This window comes from Capsella rubella, unplaced genomic scaffold (genome assembly GCF_000375325.1).
Source record: "Capsella rubella cultivar Monte Gargano unplaced genomic scaffold, Caprub1_0 scaffold_4, whole genome shotgun sequence".
In the NCBI taxonomy this organism is placed as follows: domain Eukaryota; kingdom Viridiplantae; phylum Streptophyta; class Magnoliopsida; order Brassicales; family Brassicaceae; genus Capsella; species Capsella rubella.
The window spans coordinates 11,940,793-11,960,253 of NW_006238920.1; the positions used below are offsets into that span (position 1 = coordinate 11,940,793).

General features: G+C 36.1%; 5 protein-coding genes across 11 annotated transcripts; 2 read left to right on the forward strand and 3 right to left on the reverse strand.

The window, feature by feature from the left end:
• Nucleotides 1–24: 24 nt before the first annotated feature.
• On the forward strand, nucleotides 25–3,160 carry LOC17889926. Of its 3 annotated transcripts, XR_002834242.1 has the most exons (12): nucleotides 25–367; nucleotides 566–608; nucleotides 936–989; nucleotides 1,107–1,170; nucleotides 1,321–1,377; nucleotides 1,568–1,674; nucleotides 1,777–1,815; nucleotides 2,242–2,330; nucleotides 2,398–2,476; nucleotides 2,565–2,612; nucleotides 2,701–2,921; nucleotides 3,028–3,160. XR_002834242.1 is itself a non-coding variant. In XM_006294713.2 (11 exons), exons 1-11 carry the CDS (start codon nucleotides 198–200, stop codon nucleotides 2,779–2,781), a joined length of 831 nt encoding a protein of 276 aa, XP_006294775.1. In that variant the 5' UTR covers nucleotides 25–197; the 3' UTR covers nucleotides 2,782–3,160. The 3 variants fall into 3 exon arrangements, 2 of the variants coding, with proteins under 2 accessions (XP_006294775.1, XP_006294774.1); XM_006294713.2 differs by having other exon boundaries at nucleotides 2,701–3,160; XM_006294712.2 differs by having other exon boundaries at nucleotides 319–367; nucleotides 566–625; nucleotides 2,701–3,160.
• A 1,065-nt stretch (nucleotides 3,161–4,225) lies between these two features.
• LOC17888022 (protein trichome birefringence-like 33) lies at nucleotides 4,226–6,467 on the forward strand. 2 transcript variants are annotated; one of them, XM_006294219.2, is made up of 6 exons: nucleotides 4,226–4,626; nucleotides 4,713–4,935; nucleotides 5,036–5,207; nucleotides 5,300–5,499; nucleotides 5,607–5,765; nucleotides 5,977–6,467. In XM_006294219.2, exons 1-6 carry the CDS (start codon nucleotides 4,446–4,448, stop codon nucleotides 6,314–6,316), a joined length of 1,275 nt encoding a protein of 424 aa, XP_006294281.1. In that variant the 5' UTR covers nucleotides 4,226–4,445; the 3' UTR covers nucleotides 6,317–6,467. The 2 variants fall into 2 exon arrangements, with proteins under 2 accessions (XP_006294281.1, XP_023640182.1); XM_023784414.1 differs by having other exon boundaries at nucleotides 4,455–4,626; nucleotides 4,718–4,935.
• A 1,991-nt stretch (nucleotides 6,468–8,458) lies between these two features.
• Nucleotides 8,459–9,808, reverse strand: LOC17889641 (abscisic acid receptor PYL6). Its single transcript, XM_006294923.2, has one exon. The coding sequence runs from the start codon at nucleotides 9,551–9,553 to the stop codon at nucleotides 8,915–8,917; it is 639 nt and encodes a 212-aa protein (XP_006294985.1). The 5' UTR covers nucleotides 9,554–9,808; the 3' UTR covers nucleotides 8,459–8,914.
• A 2,515-nt stretch (nucleotides 9,809–12,323) lies between these two features.
• LOC17888350 (dehydration-responsive element-binding protein 2C) lies at nucleotides 12,324–14,509 on the reverse strand. 4 transcript variants are annotated; one of them, XM_023785110.1, is made up of 3 exons: nucleotides 14,312–14,509; nucleotides 13,695–13,770; nucleotides 12,324–13,569 (listed from the first exon to the last, which is right to left on the reverse strand). In XM_023785110.1, the coding sequence occupies exon 3, from the start codon at nucleotides 13,416–13,418 to the stop codon at nucleotides 12,588–12,590; it is 831 nt and encodes a 276-aa protein (XP_023640878.1). In that variant the 5' UTR covers nucleotides 13,419–13,569; nucleotides 13,695–13,770; nucleotides 14,312–14,509; the 3' UTR covers nucleotides 12,324–12,587. The 4 variants fall into 4 exon arrangements, with proteins under 4 accessions (XP_023640878.1, XP_006294523.1, XP_006294524.1 ...); XM_006294461.2 differs by lacking the exon at nucleotides 13,695–13,770; XM_006294462.2 differs by having other exon boundaries at nucleotides 12,324–13,770.
• A 626-nt stretch (nucleotides 14,510–15,135) lies between these two features.
• Nucleotides 15,136–18,911, reverse strand: LOC17887640 (ribosome biogenesis protein BOP1 homolog). Its single transcript, XM_006293661.2, has 14 exons — nucleotides 18,689–18,911; nucleotides 18,456–18,576; nucleotides 18,167–18,303; nucleotides 17,918–18,072; nucleotides 17,709–17,826; nucleotides 17,361–17,619; nucleotides 17,160–17,268; nucleotides 16,968–17,070; nucleotides 16,735–16,885; nucleotides 16,517–16,649; nucleotides 16,331–16,437; nucleotides 16,161–16,225; nucleotides 15,480–16,029; nucleotides 15,136–15,385 (listed from the first exon to the last, which is right to left on the reverse strand). Exons 1-14 carry the CDS (start codon nucleotides 18,872–18,874, stop codon nucleotides 15,300–15,302), a joined length of 2,280 nt encoding a protein of 759 aa, XP_006293723.2. The 5' UTR covers nucleotides 18,875–18,911; the 3' UTR covers nucleotides 15,136–15,299.
• Nucleotides 18,912–19,461: the final 550 nt, after the last annotated feature.

Here is a 19,461-nt window from a genome sequence, read left to right on the forward strand (position 1 = left end):
TAGGGGTACAATTGAAAATCTCGGTCGATTCAGCGACGGATGTGAAATCAGCAACAGGCGAACTGCGACGACTATAGCCGTGCCGAGCACTCATCTCTTCTTCTCCGTTAAGATCCTCTGACATAGTTATGAGATCGTAGGAGAGAATTTTGAAAAAGATTGAAAGCGAAAATCAAAAGAGTGAGGAGGAATTAGAAATGTTGGGGAGCCTATGGATTCCGAGGTTTCTTCTCATCACTCTCGTCCTTATTAGCTTCCGAGTTAACTCTCAATGCGAATTCAGTTTCACCGGACGCAACAAGGTCTTTAATTTCAATCTAGCTTCTTCGATTCGAAATTTCCCTCACGGTGTCCTCAGCGAAGATGGGTACTTTCTCAGATTCCCTTTTTTCTATATGCTGTCTCGTGTTTGATAATGCATTCAATTTGCATTAGGTGTTGTAGTTTGTAATTGGACGATATCGATTTGGTTCAGGTGTTAAGTTAAAATGTTCGTTTTGCTCAATCTTTGTTACTTTAATTGTGTTCTGCTTTTTTACTAAGTGTAAGTATTTGGATAAATCAGGTTTTATAAAGTGGAAGCGAACAGTACTGTGCTATGGTTTCAGGTTGTCTTCTATATCAGGTTACACTTTGTTTCTGTTTTTTTTTTCTCTGTTGCATTGATCATGATGAGTGTGTAGTCCTGCTCATGCATCTTGCTTTTCTTGCCTGCTCTGATTGGTCACAAGGATAAGGATTAGATAGGTTAATGGAACTGTAGAAGAAGAAAGATACAAATCTTTGACAGGTTTTGCTTCGGAAAGTCTTCATAGTTTAGGTGGTTTCGATTTGAAGATTACAACTGCTTGGTAGTTATAATTCCTTTTATGTCACCACTAGACCATTGTGATTTATGATTGTTATTTCTTTTTGTAAACTGTCTTGTGGAGCAGCTTTGTGACGTGTTGATTTTCAACCACGATCCCCCTCGATGTGTTGGTTGCGAAGTAAGTTTTTTTGCCACTTCCATTGTTTTGATATATCCTTCAACGAGAACTTAAAAAGTTTCTATCTTTAACTTGGAACTCTCAATCAGTTTCTTTGACTTTCGTTTTCTCACTTAGAATTGCGGAGGTCCATCACACTGTGGAACATCATGTAGTGCACTTGTGTCAGAAAATCTCAGAGGTACAAAAATCTCACTCTGACAGCAATTACATCATGTAATCGTGGTGAATAATTTGTTGCTAGGTCGAAAAAATTTAAGGTGCAGGGATTACACGATGCTTTTGGCTAATGAGGAGTTAAATAAACCATCTTAAATCTAATCATTTGCAGGGTATGATGTATGCTCTTCTCTAGGGAATAGTTCAAGCACAAAAGTTGATATTATTGGTAAGGCCTAAGATACCTTTATGTAAAAATTGAGAATATTTGTCTCTAATCACTTGTAATGGTGGATTTTTTTTTATGTGAGTTCTAAGTTGGGAAAAAGTTAAATTGTATATGCTGTTTTCTCCCAACTTCTTATGCAATTTATAATGGAGTAATGCTGTCTGAGAGATTTTTGTTTTGAATATGGTAGATAAAGAGGATCCTGGTAAAGGCGTCATTGTTAAGATGTCAAATGGAAATAGGAACCAAAATTGCTCGCTTTCAGTTTCTGTTATTTGCCAGAAAAATAAAGTTGATGTAAGGATTTGTACATTCTACTTAATTTTATTAATTAAATTTTGATTTAGCTGTTTCTAGGACATATACACTAATACCTCAGTCATCATTTCCTTTTCTCAGGGACCACTCACTCTGGTGAAATCTGGTACCTGTCACTATGTGAGTGTCCAGTAACTCATTTTATTTATTCTATTTCCTAGAGCTTTCAAATTACCATTTCTCATTGTTTATGTTGTGAATATTATAGTTTATAAGTTTGATACTGGACAAAGTTGTTAAAAGCTTTATCAGTTACGCACTGCTTTTAGACTTTTAGAGTAGGAAACAAATGGAAATACTTTTGCTCGTAGAACATGCTCTTGAAAAACCCATGACTGCATTCTTATATGCCCTAGAAATCTTGAGTTCTTCGTAGCATCTCAATAACTTGATTTCTAAGAGTTATAGACTTTGGCTAGTAATAGACTGTTTGGGGAGTGATTGACTTAACATGGAATACTTAAAAGTGTGATTATGAAATTGAAGATATGTTTTCTGTCTTTCTCATTCGTGGGACTTATATTGGAGATTTTGTTTCACTGACAGGCAACACAGCTGCGACATCCCTCCGGTTGTGTAGCAGCTATATCCGGCCATAGTAGTGGATGGGGCTGGTTTAGTACTTTACTAATCATGTGAGCATCTCAATTGTTTTATGCAAGGCCATTGGAATTGTATATGAAATGTTTTGATCTTTTTCAGTATCTTGTGCCTGTTTGGAGCTTATCTGGTGGCTGGTGCAATGTATCGGTATTTCTCCCTTGGAGTTCGTGGCATAGATGTATGTTTCACTAACTTACCTTTATACATGCGAAGTTTTCTCATGTACTGATTCTAACACAACTGTAATTTTCACATCCTGTTTTTAGGTAATCCCGAATGTGGATTTCTGGGCCACTGTACCTCACAGAACACAAGTATTATTCTCTGTTTCTATATTATCTTCTGGTGGATTTGTGTCTAAGAATAAATTCATTGGGTTTACTTTTTCTTTTCATCTTGCAGAGCTGTTTTGGTTCAATATTTTCGAGATTCGGGGGGTCTAGTCGTGGTCAACGAACCTCATATTCTCAGGTCAACTTCTGAGCAGTCGCAGCATCCTCTCTGATCCATGGTCTGGAGACAATTTCCCAACCTTGCCTTGACTCAATCGACCAATTGCAGACGCCGCTTGATTATGATACCCTGAGTACTCTTTTGGCCATTATATGACTGCAAGTTATAAGGTGCCTCTCCTTTAAATCTTGTTATGTCATATATCCCGTTAAAACAAAAGAATCTTGTTCATTGGATAGAAGCAATGACTATTTTTGGGGCTTTTACCATTTTCAGTATTTGCTCTTGGAAACTGTTGTCGTGGTTTCTTGACGCTGGTTTTGAAGTAATGTTAATCGCTGTATTTGATGTTTTAGACAATTTATTTCGAAAATAGTCTTGCATACTATGTAGTATAGTGTTTCTTTTTTCTTTCCGACCTATTCTGATAGACGAGTATAGAGGTGTTGCAATGGACCAAAAATCTGCGATTTGAATTGAGCGGAATGAGAAACTGGTCTAGCTGAGTCAAACATGTCTTTCTCGTTTTTTTTTGTGTCGTAGTATTTAGACGGCTTATATGGATAGGTCCGTCTGAGTCTGACATGTTTTGGACTAGCCTTTCTAGAGCTGGTTCAGCTTCCGAAACATCTTTGCCAATGATGCCTCTTGAAAGAGCATCTCTGTATACAAATGTGAGTATTGTAGCGTTTAGAATAATGTTAGCTTAGTGTTTGCTGGGTGGAGGAGTGTGTACAAAGAAGAACAGTGAAAGCCAACTACTTGAGCTTGAAATCCCAACAAATTCTCAACTAATTCCAATCTTTATTTCATATTGAACTCTCTGCTAAAAATTATTAGAAACAAACTATATATTTAGAGATCGATATTGTGATATTAGTTTTAATGAATTGTTAACCGTCGATTTTGTTCTATATTGTTTTCTAAGTAACCAGCAAAAATCCATCCATTGGACAAAAGTGAAGACAATGATGTTTCATCTTTATAAGTCGATCAAAATGTACGAAAACACCTCAAGTACACTTAGCTTCGAAGCTAAGTGAAGTTATAATCCTCACCTCCATCAATCATCAAAAAATTAAATTGTTTCTTTTTCAAAAGAGGAGTATTCATAGTAAAGAAGACAACATAAGCTAAAGATTGAATCATAACCATCTAGGTTGGATTTAAGCAAACGTAAAACTAACTAGATGCTGTCTAATGGTGAACTCAGGGATCGTTTTTGTCTTAAAATCAGTGTAAGTTACCCGATTACTTGAAAACAAACAGAGACATACATTTTTGTATGAATTACTATTAAATTCCTTTTCAATAATGGATTAAATCTTACGAAAAATCATTAGTTAGAAGACAACCACTATGTTGCGTCAACATTTACCTGCTCACCACCCTAAGTAAGGAGTTTGATTTTGCTACTTCACAAAATTTCATCACCTAATATAATTAATCATAACCATATTATAAATCACATAATCATTGTACAATACAGATCTTTAGTATTTCTTGAAGCAATTCCAAAGATAAGTTCTTTTGGCTTCCTCCTCCCACATCTTATTTGCAGGTTTGATGAGAATGAGTGAGATCATCAAGAACCAAAAGTTTTCATTTCTTAATTTATCTTCCCTTTTCCTAATACTATTTGAATACTGAAACCACATTTGTAACTCTCATTCTTCTCTTTCTCAATCCTAAACATGAAACCTTCATCACCAATTTCCCTCACTACCTCAATCGCAAGAAAAACTCGTCTTTCTCCTTACCTCTTCACACTCTTAGCTTTCATCCTCTTCGTCTCTGTTCTCTATGGCGAAGATTTCATGTGCATCTTCGGCCAGCTCGAGCCCAACTTCGTCCTCGCACCTTCCCGAACACCCGGTAACGTTTTTGTTCATTCACTCAACGTTTTCTTGAGTTCTTGTTGACAATGAGGAACTGAGATTTTGTTTTCTTGGATTCTTAAGAGAAGAACAAGAAGTCGGAGAAGCTTGCGTTTGCTATTGGTAAAACAGAGGAAAGCTGCGACGTTTTCAGCGGGAAATGGGTGAGAGATGAAATCTCCCGACCACCGTACGAGGAATGGGAGTGTCCGTACATTCAACCTCAGCTTACGTGTCAAGAACACGGCCGTCCAGACAAAGATTACCAGTTCTGGCGGTGGCAACCTAATCAGTGCGATCTTCCCACGTAAGCTCTTCATATATATTCACTCTATTTCCTCTGTTTCATGGGTTTACTCTGTTTTCTCCATTTCACGTGCGTTACTCTATATTTCTCTGTTTCATAGATTCAATGCAACGTTGATGCTGGAGACATTGAGAGGGAAGAGAATGATGTATGTAGGAGACTCATTAAACCGTGGAATGTTTGTATCCATGATTTGTCTTCTTCATCGTCTTATCCCTGAAGATCAGAAGTCAATGAAAACCAATGGCTCCCTCACTGTCTTCACTGCCAAGGTATACTTATCTACTTAAAACTTCAAATCGTCACTCTTTTGGTGGTCTCTGTATTGAAACAATTTCACCTGGTTTATGATTTCTATGCTCAGGAGTATAACGCAACGATAGAGTTCTATTGGGCACCATTTCTTCTAGAATCGAATTCAGACGATGCGATTGTGCATAGGATCTCGGATAGGGTTGTGAGAAAAGGTTCAATTAACAAACATGGCCGTCACTGGAAAGGCGTTGACATAATAATCTTTAACACTTACTTATGGTGGATGACTGGATTGAAAATGAACATCTTGTAAGTTGTAACCCATCTTTAAAAAAGCATCAAATATCAGAACAATTTATATGACTATACGTATCATTCACATTTAGACTGGTTTCTAATATTGTTTCGTGGGATAGGCAAGGATCGTTTGATGATAAAGACAAGAATATTGTGGAGGTTTCGACTGAAGATGCGTACCGGATGGGTATGAAGAGTATGTTGAGATGGGTGAAGAACAATATGGATCGTAAGAAAACTAGGGTTTTCTTCACAAGCATGTCTCCGACTCATGCCAAGTTAGTCACTTTGACCGTTTTCATCGAAAAGATTAGCCCATAGATTGATACATTAGATTTAAAGTTCAGTCATGACACATACTGACACCCTAAACTGGTTTAATTGTACTAATGGCATAGACAAATTGATTGTTTCTTTCTAGGCAAGAAACCTACTTGTTAGGGCTTTTTTGGTTGTTTTTGTTTTGATCTGGTTCTATGACTGTATCAGGGGCATAGATTGGGGAGGTGAACCGGGTGAGAACTGCTATAACCAGACGACACTTATAGAAGACCCGAGCTACTGGGGATCAGATTCTCGTAAAAGCATAATGAAAGTGATTGGAGAAGTGTTTGGGAGATCGAAAACACCGATAACGTTTCTGAACATAACGCAGATGTCGAACTATCGGAAAGATGCGCACACGTCGATATACAAGAAGCAGTGGAGTCCACTCACGGATGAGCAGCTGGAGAATCCAACGAGCTATGCGGATTGTGTACATTGGTGCTTGCCTGGCCTTCAAGATACTTGGAATGAGCTTCTCTTTGCTAAACTTTTCCACCCTTGATTTATAAAAAGGTTTTTTCGTTGAAAATATATAACACCGTTTTGGCTTTGAGTTTGGGAAGAGGTCTTGTCGATAAATTTGTAAAATCTAGTCATTGGATTGATATTGTCTCGGTTTTTTTTGGTTATAAGAGGTTTTCACAAATCAAAGATTATTAAGTAGCCTCTAAATTATTCATTGTATGTAGCAAAACAAAGAGCGATCTATACTTGAATAATTTATAGCGATGACTAATTAAACGTTTTTTATTTTGGTAATTGCAAAAGAAAATCAAAACTTAGTACACTACATTATTAATAATTTTTTAAAAACAATATATGGTTTCAAAAATATATATATATATGGTTAGTTATTGTGAAAAGCAGGAAAGAAAATATATTTGTTTTATAAAATAAAAAAAAATAGTCTCGGGTAAGGGTGGAAAGGGAGGTGTTCTTCATGGTTAACCTATTGAATTTGGTTTGCCTTTTTCAGACACACTCATATGATAAATCAGAAATGACTAAAGATTTTGATACATTTTTATTACAAAAAAAAAAAAAGTGTTTTATTTTTATTTAGTTAAAGGTGTTAGATAGCCCAGCTAAGAATATGAACTATTTGCCTTACTTTTTTTGAAAAAAGTATGTAATAAACAATATCACAACTATGTACGTTATCACACTCTTTGATGCCCTATTTAAAAAGAAACTAGATAAAAATACTAATACTTTATAAACAACATGCCACACTGGAATATACAAACCCACAAAAAGCGTATCTCTCTATGGATTGGTCATAATTTCATGTTCACACCGGAAATAAGTAAATATATGAAAATTCTTATGGGTTGTATTATAATAATGAGATTAAATAAGAGATGAATAAAAGTAAAAAATAGTGATGTAAAAAAGAAGAAAAGAGAAGAAGGTGTGAGACAGTGAGGTGGGTTAAAATGTCATTTGTAGAAAAGAACAAAAAAAAAAAAGGAAAACATAAATAGGGGCCTGCTTGCCAACTTGCTTCCTCAACTTGCAATTCCTTCCTTCCTTCCACGACAATGTTTTCCATATCTATTATTACATTATTTTCCTACTCATTATTATCATATTTTATAATTATTAATCATAATATAATATTTATATATATTAAATCAATTTGTTTCTTTTTATTTATCGAATATATATTTTTATTTATTTTCCTGAAAAAGTAGCGACTTTTTATTTTATTTGCTTGCAAGTTGCATGCTTTGTGTTTTTTTCTATAAACAAGTTGGGTTTTATTACACCCTCAACTTGCATTTTACGTACGATCATACTCATGAATTCTATATATATATATATATATATATATATATGTATATGTATTCAATTTTTGAATTTGTGTTCACAAGTCTCGATATCTCTACTATTGTTAATTGTTAAAGCGACTAATTCGTTTTGCTTTTTCTTGGAAAACTTTCAATGTCTTTTCATCTTCTTCATTGGATTCTTCTTATTAAACAAATTAACGAGATAATTGGGCAACAAAATCCAAGAAAATAAAACGAGGAATATTATCATTTTTGGTGAGTGAAAACAAACGTTTTGATGTATTAATGTAAAAGTTGGTTGATGAAATAGCCAATTATATGAAAGTTCTTAAGTTCGTCCTGCCAAAATTTAAGCATTACCTGCCACCATGTATTCATTTTTGGCCTTGCATTATACATAGCGACCATAACTAATATCATAGAGTTAGAGCTTGATATAAATTGTACATTATGCATGGTTGGAGTTATCGTTCGCAAATTTGATATTTATTTCATCTTGTATCTGATTATATACAAATGATGATATCAGTTGATTGAAGAGAGACCAGATAATTCAAAGGAATTAATTATGTTTATATAACTAGCTAGTACTAATTAACATAATTATTATCGATCTATACATAATTTCCTAAATTATTTTCTTCTTTGGATAAAGAAAAAAACGGATCATATGGATCAGCACATGCATGGGGTTTCTGACTATCATGCCCACAATATTGTTCAGATCTCTTAATATGTACAAGTACTATACTTATGCCAATGATTATATTAATCAAATTGTTTATAAATTTAGTACATTACCGTGTACGATAAAGATATCAAACTCTAGTTAGAGATCATAACCTCGGAAATAAGGAAGCAATAATACTGATCATTTGGCTGAAACCACTATATCATTTCATGATTTAAGCAAAGATACAAATGTAAAGTAACCGGGCAACAAGAGGAAAAGAACAAAAAAAAAACTAAACAATCAAAGTTTGTTTTATTAAAATTTTAGAGCTACGAGGGAGAGACTGTACAAAAGAGTTGCAAGAAGAAATGGTTTTAAGGGTAAAAACTAAAGTATATTATCGTAACACCAATCCAACAAACCCTAAAACCCTAACTTCGAAAAACCAAAACCATCTTCTTCTTGTTTTTTTCTTTTCTTTTCTTTTGTAGTTTCGAAAAATCCCCGACGATAGAGATAAATACTTAAAATCTTTGAACCCAAACCCAACCTCGAGAATCTCAAAAATAGAAGAAGATAAATTTTGAAAGTTGTAGAAAATAAATCAACAAAGTAAAAAATGAAAATGTAAAATTTACGAGCGTTTAGACGTGTTCTCGGCGAGTTTAGCCAGCGACTGCAAGTTGCACCGTACAATTGTATCAGCGAAGCTACAAGTCTCTTCCTTATCGTTACCCACCGGTACGTCAACGACGTATGACTCAACAACACGTGTCCTTTTCTTGCCATCGGAGTCCGACTCGTGCACCGTCGTCACCGACCTGTAGTTGAAAAGCCTGTGGTCCCCACCGACGACGCTGAAACTGATGACGTGGCGATCGTCGTCCATGATCTCAAGCCGCTCTAAGCTGAACGCCGCGGGGAGACCAGAGACGACTCGCACCTCTCTCACTGACCCAACCTCTCGGCCGTCTCCGAAAGCCACGCGGCAGCTTCTCACGAAGTGTTTGTACGCTTGAGGGTCTTCGAAGCGGCTCAAGATCGACCAGACCGCGGAGGCAGGAGCCTCAACGTCTTGCACCACGACGGAGAAGCACTGAGAAGGACCAACCACGTGCGTGTGGGAAAGCTCCACGTGCTCCGGGACATCAGCCATCCCGCGCGTGAGACTCACTTTTTGAACCTGTTTGTGGTGGTTGTGATAGTTGCTTACGGCGGCGTTGGTTGCTTCCGCGGTGGTGGAAGATCTCTGAAAATGTATCGACGTTGGCATTTTAAAAGCAAAGCTTCTTCTCTCTAGCTATTTCTCTTTTCTCCTTTTAGTATTCTCTCTCTCTATTTCTCTATATAAGAAAACAAAATGGGTTTCTTCGTGAGGATGTATTAATGAGATATTTAACATAACTATATAAGGACAGAGTGTTTATATATAAAAATGCAAGTATGTATATGTGGATTAGGAAAGAGAGAAGAGAAGAGAAGTGTTTATTTTTAGTTTGTGTGGGTTCGTCGGTTGTCCACTTGGGATTTGTTTTGGAGTTTGTATTTGAAACTTAATACAAGAAACGTCTCTCTCTCTCTCTCTCTCTCTCTCTCTCTCTCTCTCTCTCTCTCTCTCTCTCTCTCTCTCTCTCTCTCTCTCTCTCTCTCTCTCTCTCTCTCTCTCTCTCTCTCTCTCTCTCTCTCTCTCTCTCTCTTTCTCTCTCTTTTTATATCAAGGACCGGCCCGGTTCCCCACGAAATCTATGGATTGGTTCTCGATAGTATAAACCGGTTATTTTATAACTGTGGCTGTGGCCTTGTGTGACTAGTGTCGTGAATAGAGGGGAAGAAAGAAAACTAGAACCACTGTTTGGTAAGATTTGAGATATAAAACCAAATTGTTTCAATATTTTGTATTTAACCAGTTGTATTTTGAGTTTGATTAGTTGTTGTCACTAGGAATGTGCATGTAGACGTAACCACACAATAAGCATTACTCTCAAATTTAGAATCTTGAATTAATGGAATAGCTTTCCTTTCATTTCGACCATTCGTATTATATACTCTTCACACTATATAAAAACTTTGAACAACATGTCATCTAGTAAGGGTTTTGTAGAGAATTCCAATCTTCTACTGTTCCTCTAATTAGACTATGATACTCAATAGAGCTAACTCTAAAACGTTTACCCTAAAATGACACCATATTTGAAAACTAGAACATGATCGATCACTATAGGTCGAGTTTCTTCTATTATGATGGCCCGATCTATTTACAACTGGTGCTCTTCTTGGATGATGTGTTCCTGAATTTCATTGGAAACTTCTGACTGCTTTAAAAGAAATTCAAACATTACTACACACTATACAAGTTTTGAATATTCCCAAGTTGGTGAAGAGATAAATCATGTCATATGGGTCCATCATAATTATCTTTTCATCAATCTTGTAATCAACTTGAGCGTTTCGACAGAGTACTAAAAGAAATAAAGTATTTAATCAAATTCCTTTTTCAACAAAGAAAAATATCAGAAATTTTAGTTTTAGACGAATTAGATGAAATTCAACTAAGCAGTTTGCTAAAAAGTAACTAACATATAAAGTCATGATTTTTATTATTGTATTTTGTTTTCTTCCACAAATGTAATATTCAAAATCAAACGAATGACAAATAGATTAAAACTCTTTTGGCATTTTGAGTGGTGGGCATAATAACAAAACACACACAATTGGGGGAAAACTATAAAGATTGATTTAATGCATTAGATTTCCAACAACTATATACAACTATACATATTCTCAACTAGTCCTAGTTGTTAAGATTAATACGATTAAGCAATCCAATTTGCATTACTAGTTATATTATCTGACATTTCTTTTATGGAATAGGAAGAAAATAACAAGTTACAATTTGCAATTTTTTGCACAATCCTCCATGTAAAGATTGCTCATCTTTTAAGCTTTCCGGTTAGGTGACATAATCACTCACCAATATCTTACACACACATTATATGATTACACAAGTTGATGAAGAAAATCGTATATATTTTTCTTTTTTTTTGTATTTACATCTATGAAAACCAACTTCATAGACGTCGAAAATACATCATTTTTTAAAAACTAGTACTAATAAGAAAATATATATTTGAAAATACAGATTCATAGAAATAAAGTTCAAGTTTTCCATATTGCTTGTTGGTTTCTTTACATGATAGTGCAATATATTTTTTATAATTCTTTCGTTGAGTACATTTAAGTAATTGTGGTTTTGTAATTCTAGTATCGAAATGTTAAAAGCAAAAAAACACTTATTAAGACTGAATCAGATTACAACGTGAAATGCAAAATGATTAAAGACAAAAATTTATTAGAAAGGAGAAATTGTCCAAAAGAGTTGCATCTCATTCTTCTGGAGAGAAGATGACACATATTGTCAAAAGGGAATTTCGTGGAGGAGCAATGCCCAAATCCTCACCCAACCAATTTCTTTCGATTAATTAATTAACAGTTTGCCAACTTGTTTTCTTCATTTCATTTTTTTTCTTCTTCTAAAAAGTTCTTAAAGATCTTCAAGATTCGAGCAAGAAAAACGATTTTGAAGACCAAAATGGAATTAAATAAATCCCCTTTTCACCACTAAAATATAAAACTATTGTCATATTGGGCACTTTCAAATACCCCAATTTGCTCTTTTGTAGAAAAATACAGATAGATAAATTATTCTCTAGATACTTTATTTTCTTACCTCATTGCTTATGTAATCTCTTATACAACCTGAGGAAAGTCTGCAGACCAAAAACTCCACTACTGATACTATTTCCTGTTCTTATAAGACGACATGGGTTTTAAACTAAACCAAGCAAATTGATAGGACGAGATATAGTAGTTTCTTTAATAGTCAAAGTCAATAAAATCGCTAACGCAACCATCAAATTATTCTATCTCCCACCCCCTAAGATGAATATTAGATGTGAAGAGTCTGGGGGTGCATAAGGAACCAACAAATTATATCCAAACTTTATACATCAAAACTTTATAAAGCTTATATATGTACCCAGAAGTTAAAATAAATAAATAGAACTTCTTATATCAAATGTTTAAAACTTCCTATAAATCCAAAAGGTTTGAAACATCATATTCACAAGAAAAAGAAACAAGGAATCATATACGAACTTGTCCTACATTATCTAAACCACATTTACTATATGCATCAAAACCATTAACATCAGAAAGTATCAGCAGCTTCAAAGAGAGTCAGCTTCTAGCCTAATAGTATAACTCGGAGCAGAATCAGAAACTTAGGCCAGTCATATGAATCCGAGATCTTATGTAGTAGAGTCATGAACATCTTTTCCCCCTCCAAAATCCAAGTCCTGTATGTCAAGATCCTCGAACCTTCGATGGTCTGAACCAATACCATTGTTCTCCATTTCACTCGGCTGCGTGTAAGGATACCCATAATCGATTCCAGGATTAGCAATCTCCATGGGGTTGAGGCTCCCGAGAAAGTTAGCATCTGGAAACTGCATTTGGTAACTGAAGTTTGGCTGTCTATCAACTTGACCCTGCATTGTGTCTTGACCAGAAGCATTGTTATCGTCTAATATCCCCAACAGCTCATTGATATCAAACGTTTCGTCCATATCAAAGACCAATGGTTCTTGATCATTGCCATTTCCCATTACCCAATCATCCAGAATCTCTTTTTTCGATTCCTGCCCAATTCCAAAAGCATTAACCGAGTTAAGTTCCCTCTCTTCCTCTTTTACATTCAGCTTCTCTTTCATACACTGAGAACTATCTAAGGTAACATATTCATCGCTACTATCCTCTAGTTTCACCTGCACATTTGTATCCTGACGTGCACAAATTTCAGATTCATCTGAAAACGCAGTGACCGAGCCAGACACAGTGGCAGCAGTCGAAGAAGAGCCATTCGTGTAATCAGGAAGATTGAGCCGGGCAGACTGACCATACATAGCTCTGGCAGCCTCATCATAAGCCAATGCAGCTTCATGTGAACTAGAGAAAGTACCAAGCCATAACCTATTACCCCGGCCTGGCTCACGGATCTCAGCAACCCATTTCCCCCATATCCTCTGTCTAACTCCTCTATAGCCACAAATCCCATTTTCAGGTCCTCCTTTACCTCTCATACAACCCTTCTTAGAACCTTTAGCAGGAGCCTTTCGGATTGGTTTAGGAAGAACACCATCGATGCAAGAATCTGTTTCAGCCTTCTCGTTGTACTCTCTCCATTGCCTAAGAATCTCAGCTACATCTCGTCTTCCGCGTGACTTCCTTTTCCTGGGAGGATCAAAGGGCATAGAAGCAAGATTAGCTACCTGCTCGAGAACTCCCATTTCCTCTTCTCTCTTTTACAAATTAAAAGCAACACGCTCTACTATACTTGGAAATTTCAATACAAGCACCTTCCAAGTAACAATTTTTAACCTCTTGAACGTAAATCACACCCCCAAGTAGCAAAAAGGACAAGTTTTCACAAATCTGCAGCACCATAGCAACCAACACAAAAACCAAAAAAAAGCCATCACGAACAATATTAGAACAGAGCAAACTCAGAAACACCTAAAAATATTACGAAACTCAGACAAGTGAAACACAGAAACTAACTTCTACTTAAGAGTAAAGATCCCACATTTAAACGATTATTTCAGCTAAAATCATATAATTTCCAAGTCGATTCACCACACACGAAGGCACCAACCGCACAGAACACTTAATCAAAAGAGACTAAGCATGCGCAATTATAATAAATAAAGTAGGGTAGTTCCCAGTTTACGAAAACCCCTAAATTAAACCCATCAGCTTCCACCATTTACAGTAGCAGCAAACCAAAAACAAAAAAAAGCAACTTGGGAATACGCACCCCAAAAAGGGAGAAAAACACAAACCTGTAGAAACAAAATCTTAAAAGCCTATAACTCAATAGTCACATATAAATGAACACGAAAACAAAAACACGAATCGACTGAGAAAACAAAAAGAAATGGAAAAAAACAGTAAAATGCAAGTATAAAAAACAAACCTTTCAACAATGTTCGACGGCATGTAAGAACCCCGAACGAACGAAGTAGTAGGAGAAGAAGATTCAGATTACGATTCGTGAAACGCAAGAACAACACGAATACAAGGGATTGAATGTAACAGCTTATATGTCGTAGCAACTAGCCAAATGAGATAGCTTTCTTCGTAGCCAGACAAAAACAGCAACAGCAAAAATAAATAAAAGAGTTTGCGATTGTTAGAGGAGAAGCGTATATATATATATATATTAATTAACTCATTCATTAATTAGATATTTCAGATATTTTGTGATGACGTGGCGCTCGAACGTTCCAGATTCTGATTTCGGCTGGATCCATTTTTTTTTTAATTGCTTTGGGCCTAAGTTAAGTTGTACTATGTAACTAAAAACCATTAAGGCACGTCTTTAGACTATTTTATCCTCAGAGCTTCTATGTAACTTCGCTTTCCGGATAAGGGATAGCTACGTCATTACCATTGACAAAGTCAAATAAAAATCAAAGCTATGAGAACCTATGGGCTTTGGAGTCCATGGTATTATTTTAATGGACTATTTATTGTTTGGTTTTGGCTAAGTATGAATAATTTTTTGGTAATTAAACTAAAGGAACCAGCTTTCGTGGAGAATTTCCATTTTTCCTATCAAAGTTACAATCCATTTTTTCTCTGTCTACTCGACGAACCAATGCACATCATTCATTGTATGTGATTGTTTATATATATCATCATGTTGTAAAACAAAGATCAATATGTGGATATTATTAGTATTTACTATTTCACGAACTTAAACCAATACTGGAGGATCACTTGAGACGACTAGAGATATGTTACAAGTTAAAATGTCTTTAAAAATGAATTCGATAATAACAAAATTTGTACCCTTGAAATTTGAACTACAAAATCGATTTGAGTACAATTTCAGGCAATGTGATAGGTGAATACAACAAGAAAAAAAATTATATGAAAACTGTCTAAATATGCCAGCCAATTTAATGGCAATAGAGTTTGATAATTGAGTCAGCGCCTGCAGTGAATAGCCATGGTTGTCTCGGGTGAAACTTGCAGTCCAAGACTCCTGGATTCCAAACCAAAATATATCAAACCCCATAATTATACACAATTTAATAAACTAATGTACAATGTTGTATTCTTAAGAATCAAACACTCACCTCCTTTCGAAGAATGACCTCTTAGAATCTCCAACGGCACAATCAGAGGATTCTGGTTCAGATCGTTATACACCATCCCGTGGAAGACATAAGCTGTAGAATCCTCTGAGCACGATGCAAACAAAGGATATGATCGATGCACTGCCACATTCGTTATGTCCTTAGGATGATTCTTGAGCGTCTTGTACGGTTTTGAAGACAGATCCATGTCAAACCAACACATCCTCCCTTCCTTGCTTCCTACTATCAAATTATCACCACCAGGATGAATCGCCATGGATGAGATTTCTCTCAGTCCTGTCTCAAGCTTTTTGGTGGCCACCCCCGTCTTCAAAAGATTGTAAACACGCACCTCCTTTCTAGTCGCCACAAAGATGTAAGAAAGGCTGGGATGAAATACTGTACAGACTGGAAGTCCGCGGATCTTAAATGGGAGCCTTTGTGTTTTCTTTTTCGAGAGTTGGTGCAGTACCACTCCTCGTGTTTCGCCGGATGCCATCACTGTTGAGAGATAGTCTCCTTTACGATGCCAGTCTATTGACGATATGTTCTGAAAGATATTTTTAAACCAACAAAAGGGAAACAAACCAGTTATAAACATTTTCCATGTAAAAACTGTTAAAAGAGGATATCTAGCAATTTGTCTCAAAAAAGAAGAGAGCATATTTAGCAAAAGTGTACCTTAAAATGTCTTGTTTTGATCCCTCCATGTAACTCATCTGGTAGCCAGGTTACAATTGCTGCAACTATGAATATCGTGCAAAATATACCAACCAAAAAGATTTAATCATTCAGAATTTCATCACAATTACTTACCAGACGCTTACCAAAAAGAGAAACAAGATACTTACCAGACGTTTCTGGTTCTGGAATGTTTCCTGAGTGAAGCATCTCTTTAACAACTTCCTGTTCCTCATCAGTCCCAAGTTCAGTGTTCAGGAAAAACAAATCTCGTCCCCTGCAAATGTGTGATGAGAAGGTTTCATAATAGAGAGTTATAATAAATCCAAAAGCAGACTCATAAGTTCCTAACTCACATAGCGATGGCTAAAATTGGAAGCCTGGAAAGAGGATTCCAAGCCACACACATAATAGCTTCATCAAACTGCCAGACCTTAAGACATCTACCAGTCTCCACTTCCCACATACGAACAGATCCATCAGTTGAACCTTTGAAGAAAAAAAGAATACACGATTGGCATCTTGGAAACAAAAGAGAGCTCATTGAAATGGAATAAATACACAATTGAAATACCTGAGGCTATCCACTGGCCAGAACTATCAGTGGATATGGACGTAACACCTCCTGTATGGCCTTTGTATTCAAGATAACAAGAGTTAGGATAGGGTCTAAGATCCTTCCTACTAGGTAGCTTAGGTTTCAATGATTCAGGATCGATGTTAATCTGGAGAAGAGAAACACATTGTGAGAATTAATACAGGAAAATAAGACGGAACCAGGAAAGAGATAATCAAATAAGTCCTCACTCTCTTCTTTCGAACTCTCGGACAAAGGTATAGATCCAAACATCGCTCAAAAGACTCCTTCAGTGCATTTTCATATGCCGGGATGCTTCTCAGAGATGTAAACCTATGCGCAAATATATTTACCGTAAGGCTAACAAATACCAAAGAAACTACATCAGGGTATTGTAACTTATTAGCAAAACTTTTACATACCTTTTAGGAATGAATTTTGGACGATCTTCTTCATACATCAATTCATATGAAGCCTTCTCCTCCTCCGTTGGAATATATTCCAGCGAAGGATTGTATGATTCCTCGTGTCCTGGGAAGCCAAAAAGTACAAATTGAAACTTGAGAAAATGGAATTCCCGAGAAAAGCAAAGAAAAAAGAGAAAGTCAGCACAAAGTTTTCACCTGGCAATTTTTGCTTGGGTGGAGGAATATAAGTTAAATGCTTGCTCTTTTGATCAGACTTCGAATCGTCACCCCATAAAAGGTATACATTGGGCTCTTCTTCAGGTTTATCAAACTTGATCACCCCCATCCGGATTAATCTAACATAATTGACAACAATTTTGGCCTCCCATTTTGAAGGGATGAACCTTCGCTTGGGTTCTGGTGCACTTGAGAGTGGATGTATTGCATCATCCCATTTGAACCAATCAATATAAGGCTGATCACAAGAGAATCAATCAAAACGTCACATTTTGATCTGATTGGTATAGTATTAGTATAAAACGGTAACAAAAATTACATACATACCGCATATGGATCAAAGTCAGCATGTGGAGCTTTCCCTTTCAGCATTCTGCGAATGAGCTTGCTCTCCTCTTTAGTCAGCTCCACTTCCTCGTCATTATATTCATCATATATTTTACGCCTAACTCCCCCAAAAAAGAAAAAAAAAACATCAGCATAATGCTCTGATAACTAACTACATAAAAAATGAACAGAAAAATCTTCAAACTAACCAATTCTTAGAGTCATCCATAGATGCAAGAAAAGAGTCAAGTTTGTCTTGTTTTTCCTTTTTAGTAATCTTCTTCCCAGCGACGTCATAACCAATATGTTTCTCATCTTCATACCACGCCAAGGGAACATCCCCAACTGTATTTCTAGGAGCAACCTAGAGATCAAAAAAGATAAATATATAAAATTTCGCCTGGAAATGGAGAAATATAGTTTCAAAGTTTTAATACGAAAAAGAGCAAAGCATCAACCTCGTCTTCTGAGGAATCGCTCTCTTCAACAGCTTCACCTCGCTCAGAACCTTCATCACTCCCGTCTTCCTCATTATTGTCACTATCTATTTGTTCACTTTCATCATCATCCTCATTATCAATTGAGCCCTCATGATCTGCAGAAACCAATGGCATAGTTACCTTGAAACTTTACTCCCCGCATTATAAACTTCCACGAGCACTTTCGTACAAACAAACTACAGTAAAGCTAAACTACTAAGTGTATTCAATACTGAGCTAATCCAGAAGAAAAGGCACGAGCAATTACCATGAAGCTCGTCTTCGGATGACTCTCCATCCCCATCTTCTGTTCCTCCCTGTGTTACATCATCTTCTGAATCGAAGATATCTGAGTCGAAATCATCCGAATGTAAAGACCCCGGCGAATTCTAAAAATCACAAAAAAAAAAAAAAGTCCCAGAAATAAACACAAATGCAGAATAAATTAAAAAAAAAGCAGCTCCAAGTGATAAAGCAAAAGAGTGAGGAAAAGAAGTATACATCTCCGTCGTAATCAGAATCAGTTGCAGATTCTTGTACCAGGTCTTCCTCCTTTAAGCTTTTCACTTCTTTTTCTACTTCCTTCTCAACTGGTTTCTTCTGTTTCTGAGATTTCCCAGACACGCTCTTGCTCTTGGTTTCTATCATCTTATCATCGTCAGCTCCTTTACTCTTCTTCTTCGTCATCGGAGCTTCCAGAGGCGAGGTTTCGTCTGAGAAGAAATTGGTTTTAAGACTTAGGGTTGTGGAAGAAGATTTAGGGTTTTAGGTTCAAGCCGCAAATGGTCTAATGGGCCTATGTATTAATGGGCTTTCGTGTAGACGATGAGCCCTTCCTTTAATCTGTGTTATTAATCGTGGTGACACTTAACCTGTGTTAGAATGATTAGTATTTGTTAAATTGTCATTATATGCACTGATTACTCAAAAATTAACAAAGTCATGACAACTTTTGTTTCTTCTGGTAAATGTTGAAGTTATGATTCAAAATCACTTTGCATGCCCTCCAACTTTTTTCTGCTCAACTAATTTTGATTCCACGCCACTTTTTCATTTCATTTCACATATCCTTTTCAATTATTTTCGTTATCATCTCAATTCTCAAATTCAAATACATTGTTACGTAAAAGAATAATATTCATCCATAAAGCAAATCCATAATTAGGATAAGTTTCTTCTTTACAACTCCAAATGTTCGTCGAGTGGTTGAATCCTCGATTTTGACTCAGCCGAATATTACGCCAAAAATATCTGTTGTTTATGCTCGCTTAATT

Bases quoted from the DNA above. Each gene is read 5' to 3' on its own strand.
- LOC17888022 (XM_006294219.2), top strand. From the start codon at position 4,446: ATGAAACCTTCATCACCAATTTCCCTCACTACCTCAATCGCAAGAAAA. The intron at 4,936-5,035 runs GTAAGCTCTTCA...TCTGTTTCATAG, and splicing joins AATCAGTGCGATCTTCCCAC to ATTCAATGCAACGTTGATGC. The intron at 5,500-5,606 runs GTAAGTTGTAAC...TTCGTGGGATAG, and splicing joins GGATTGAAAATGAACATCTT to GCAAGGATCGTTTGATGATA.
- LOC17887640 (XM_006293661.2), bottom strand. From the start codon at position 18,874: ATGACGAAGAAGAAGAGTAAAGGAGCTGACGATGATAAGATGATAGAA. The intron at 18,073-18,166 runs GTTGATGCTTTG...TTTGATCTCTAG, and splicing joins GCGATTCCTCAGAAGACGAG to GTTGCTCCTAGAAATACAGT. The intron at 16,226-16,330 runs GTAAGTATCTTG...CGATATTCATAG, and splicing joins TCCAGAACCAGAAACGTCTG to TTGCAGCAATTGTAACCTGG.
- LOC17889926 (XM_006294713.2), top strand. From the start codon at position 198: ATGTTGGGGAGCCTATGGATTCCGAGGTTTCTTCTCATCACTCTCGTC. The intron at 1,171-1,320 runs GTACAAAAATCT...AATCATTTGCAG, and splicing joins TGTGTCAGAAAATCTCAGAG to GGTATGATGTATGCTCTTCT. The intron at 2,477-2,564 runs GTATGTTTCACT...TCCTGTTTTTAG, and splicing joins TTGGAGTTCGTGGCATAGAT to GTAATCCCGAATGTGGATTT.
- LOC17889641 (XM_006294923.2), bottom strand. From the start codon at position 9,553: ATGCCAACGTCGATACATTTTCAGAGATCTTCCACCACCGCGGAAGCA.
- LOC17888350 (XM_006294462.2), bottom strand. From the start codon at position 13,625: ATGGGAGTTCTCGAGCAGGTAGCTAATCTTGCTTCTATGCCCTTTGAT.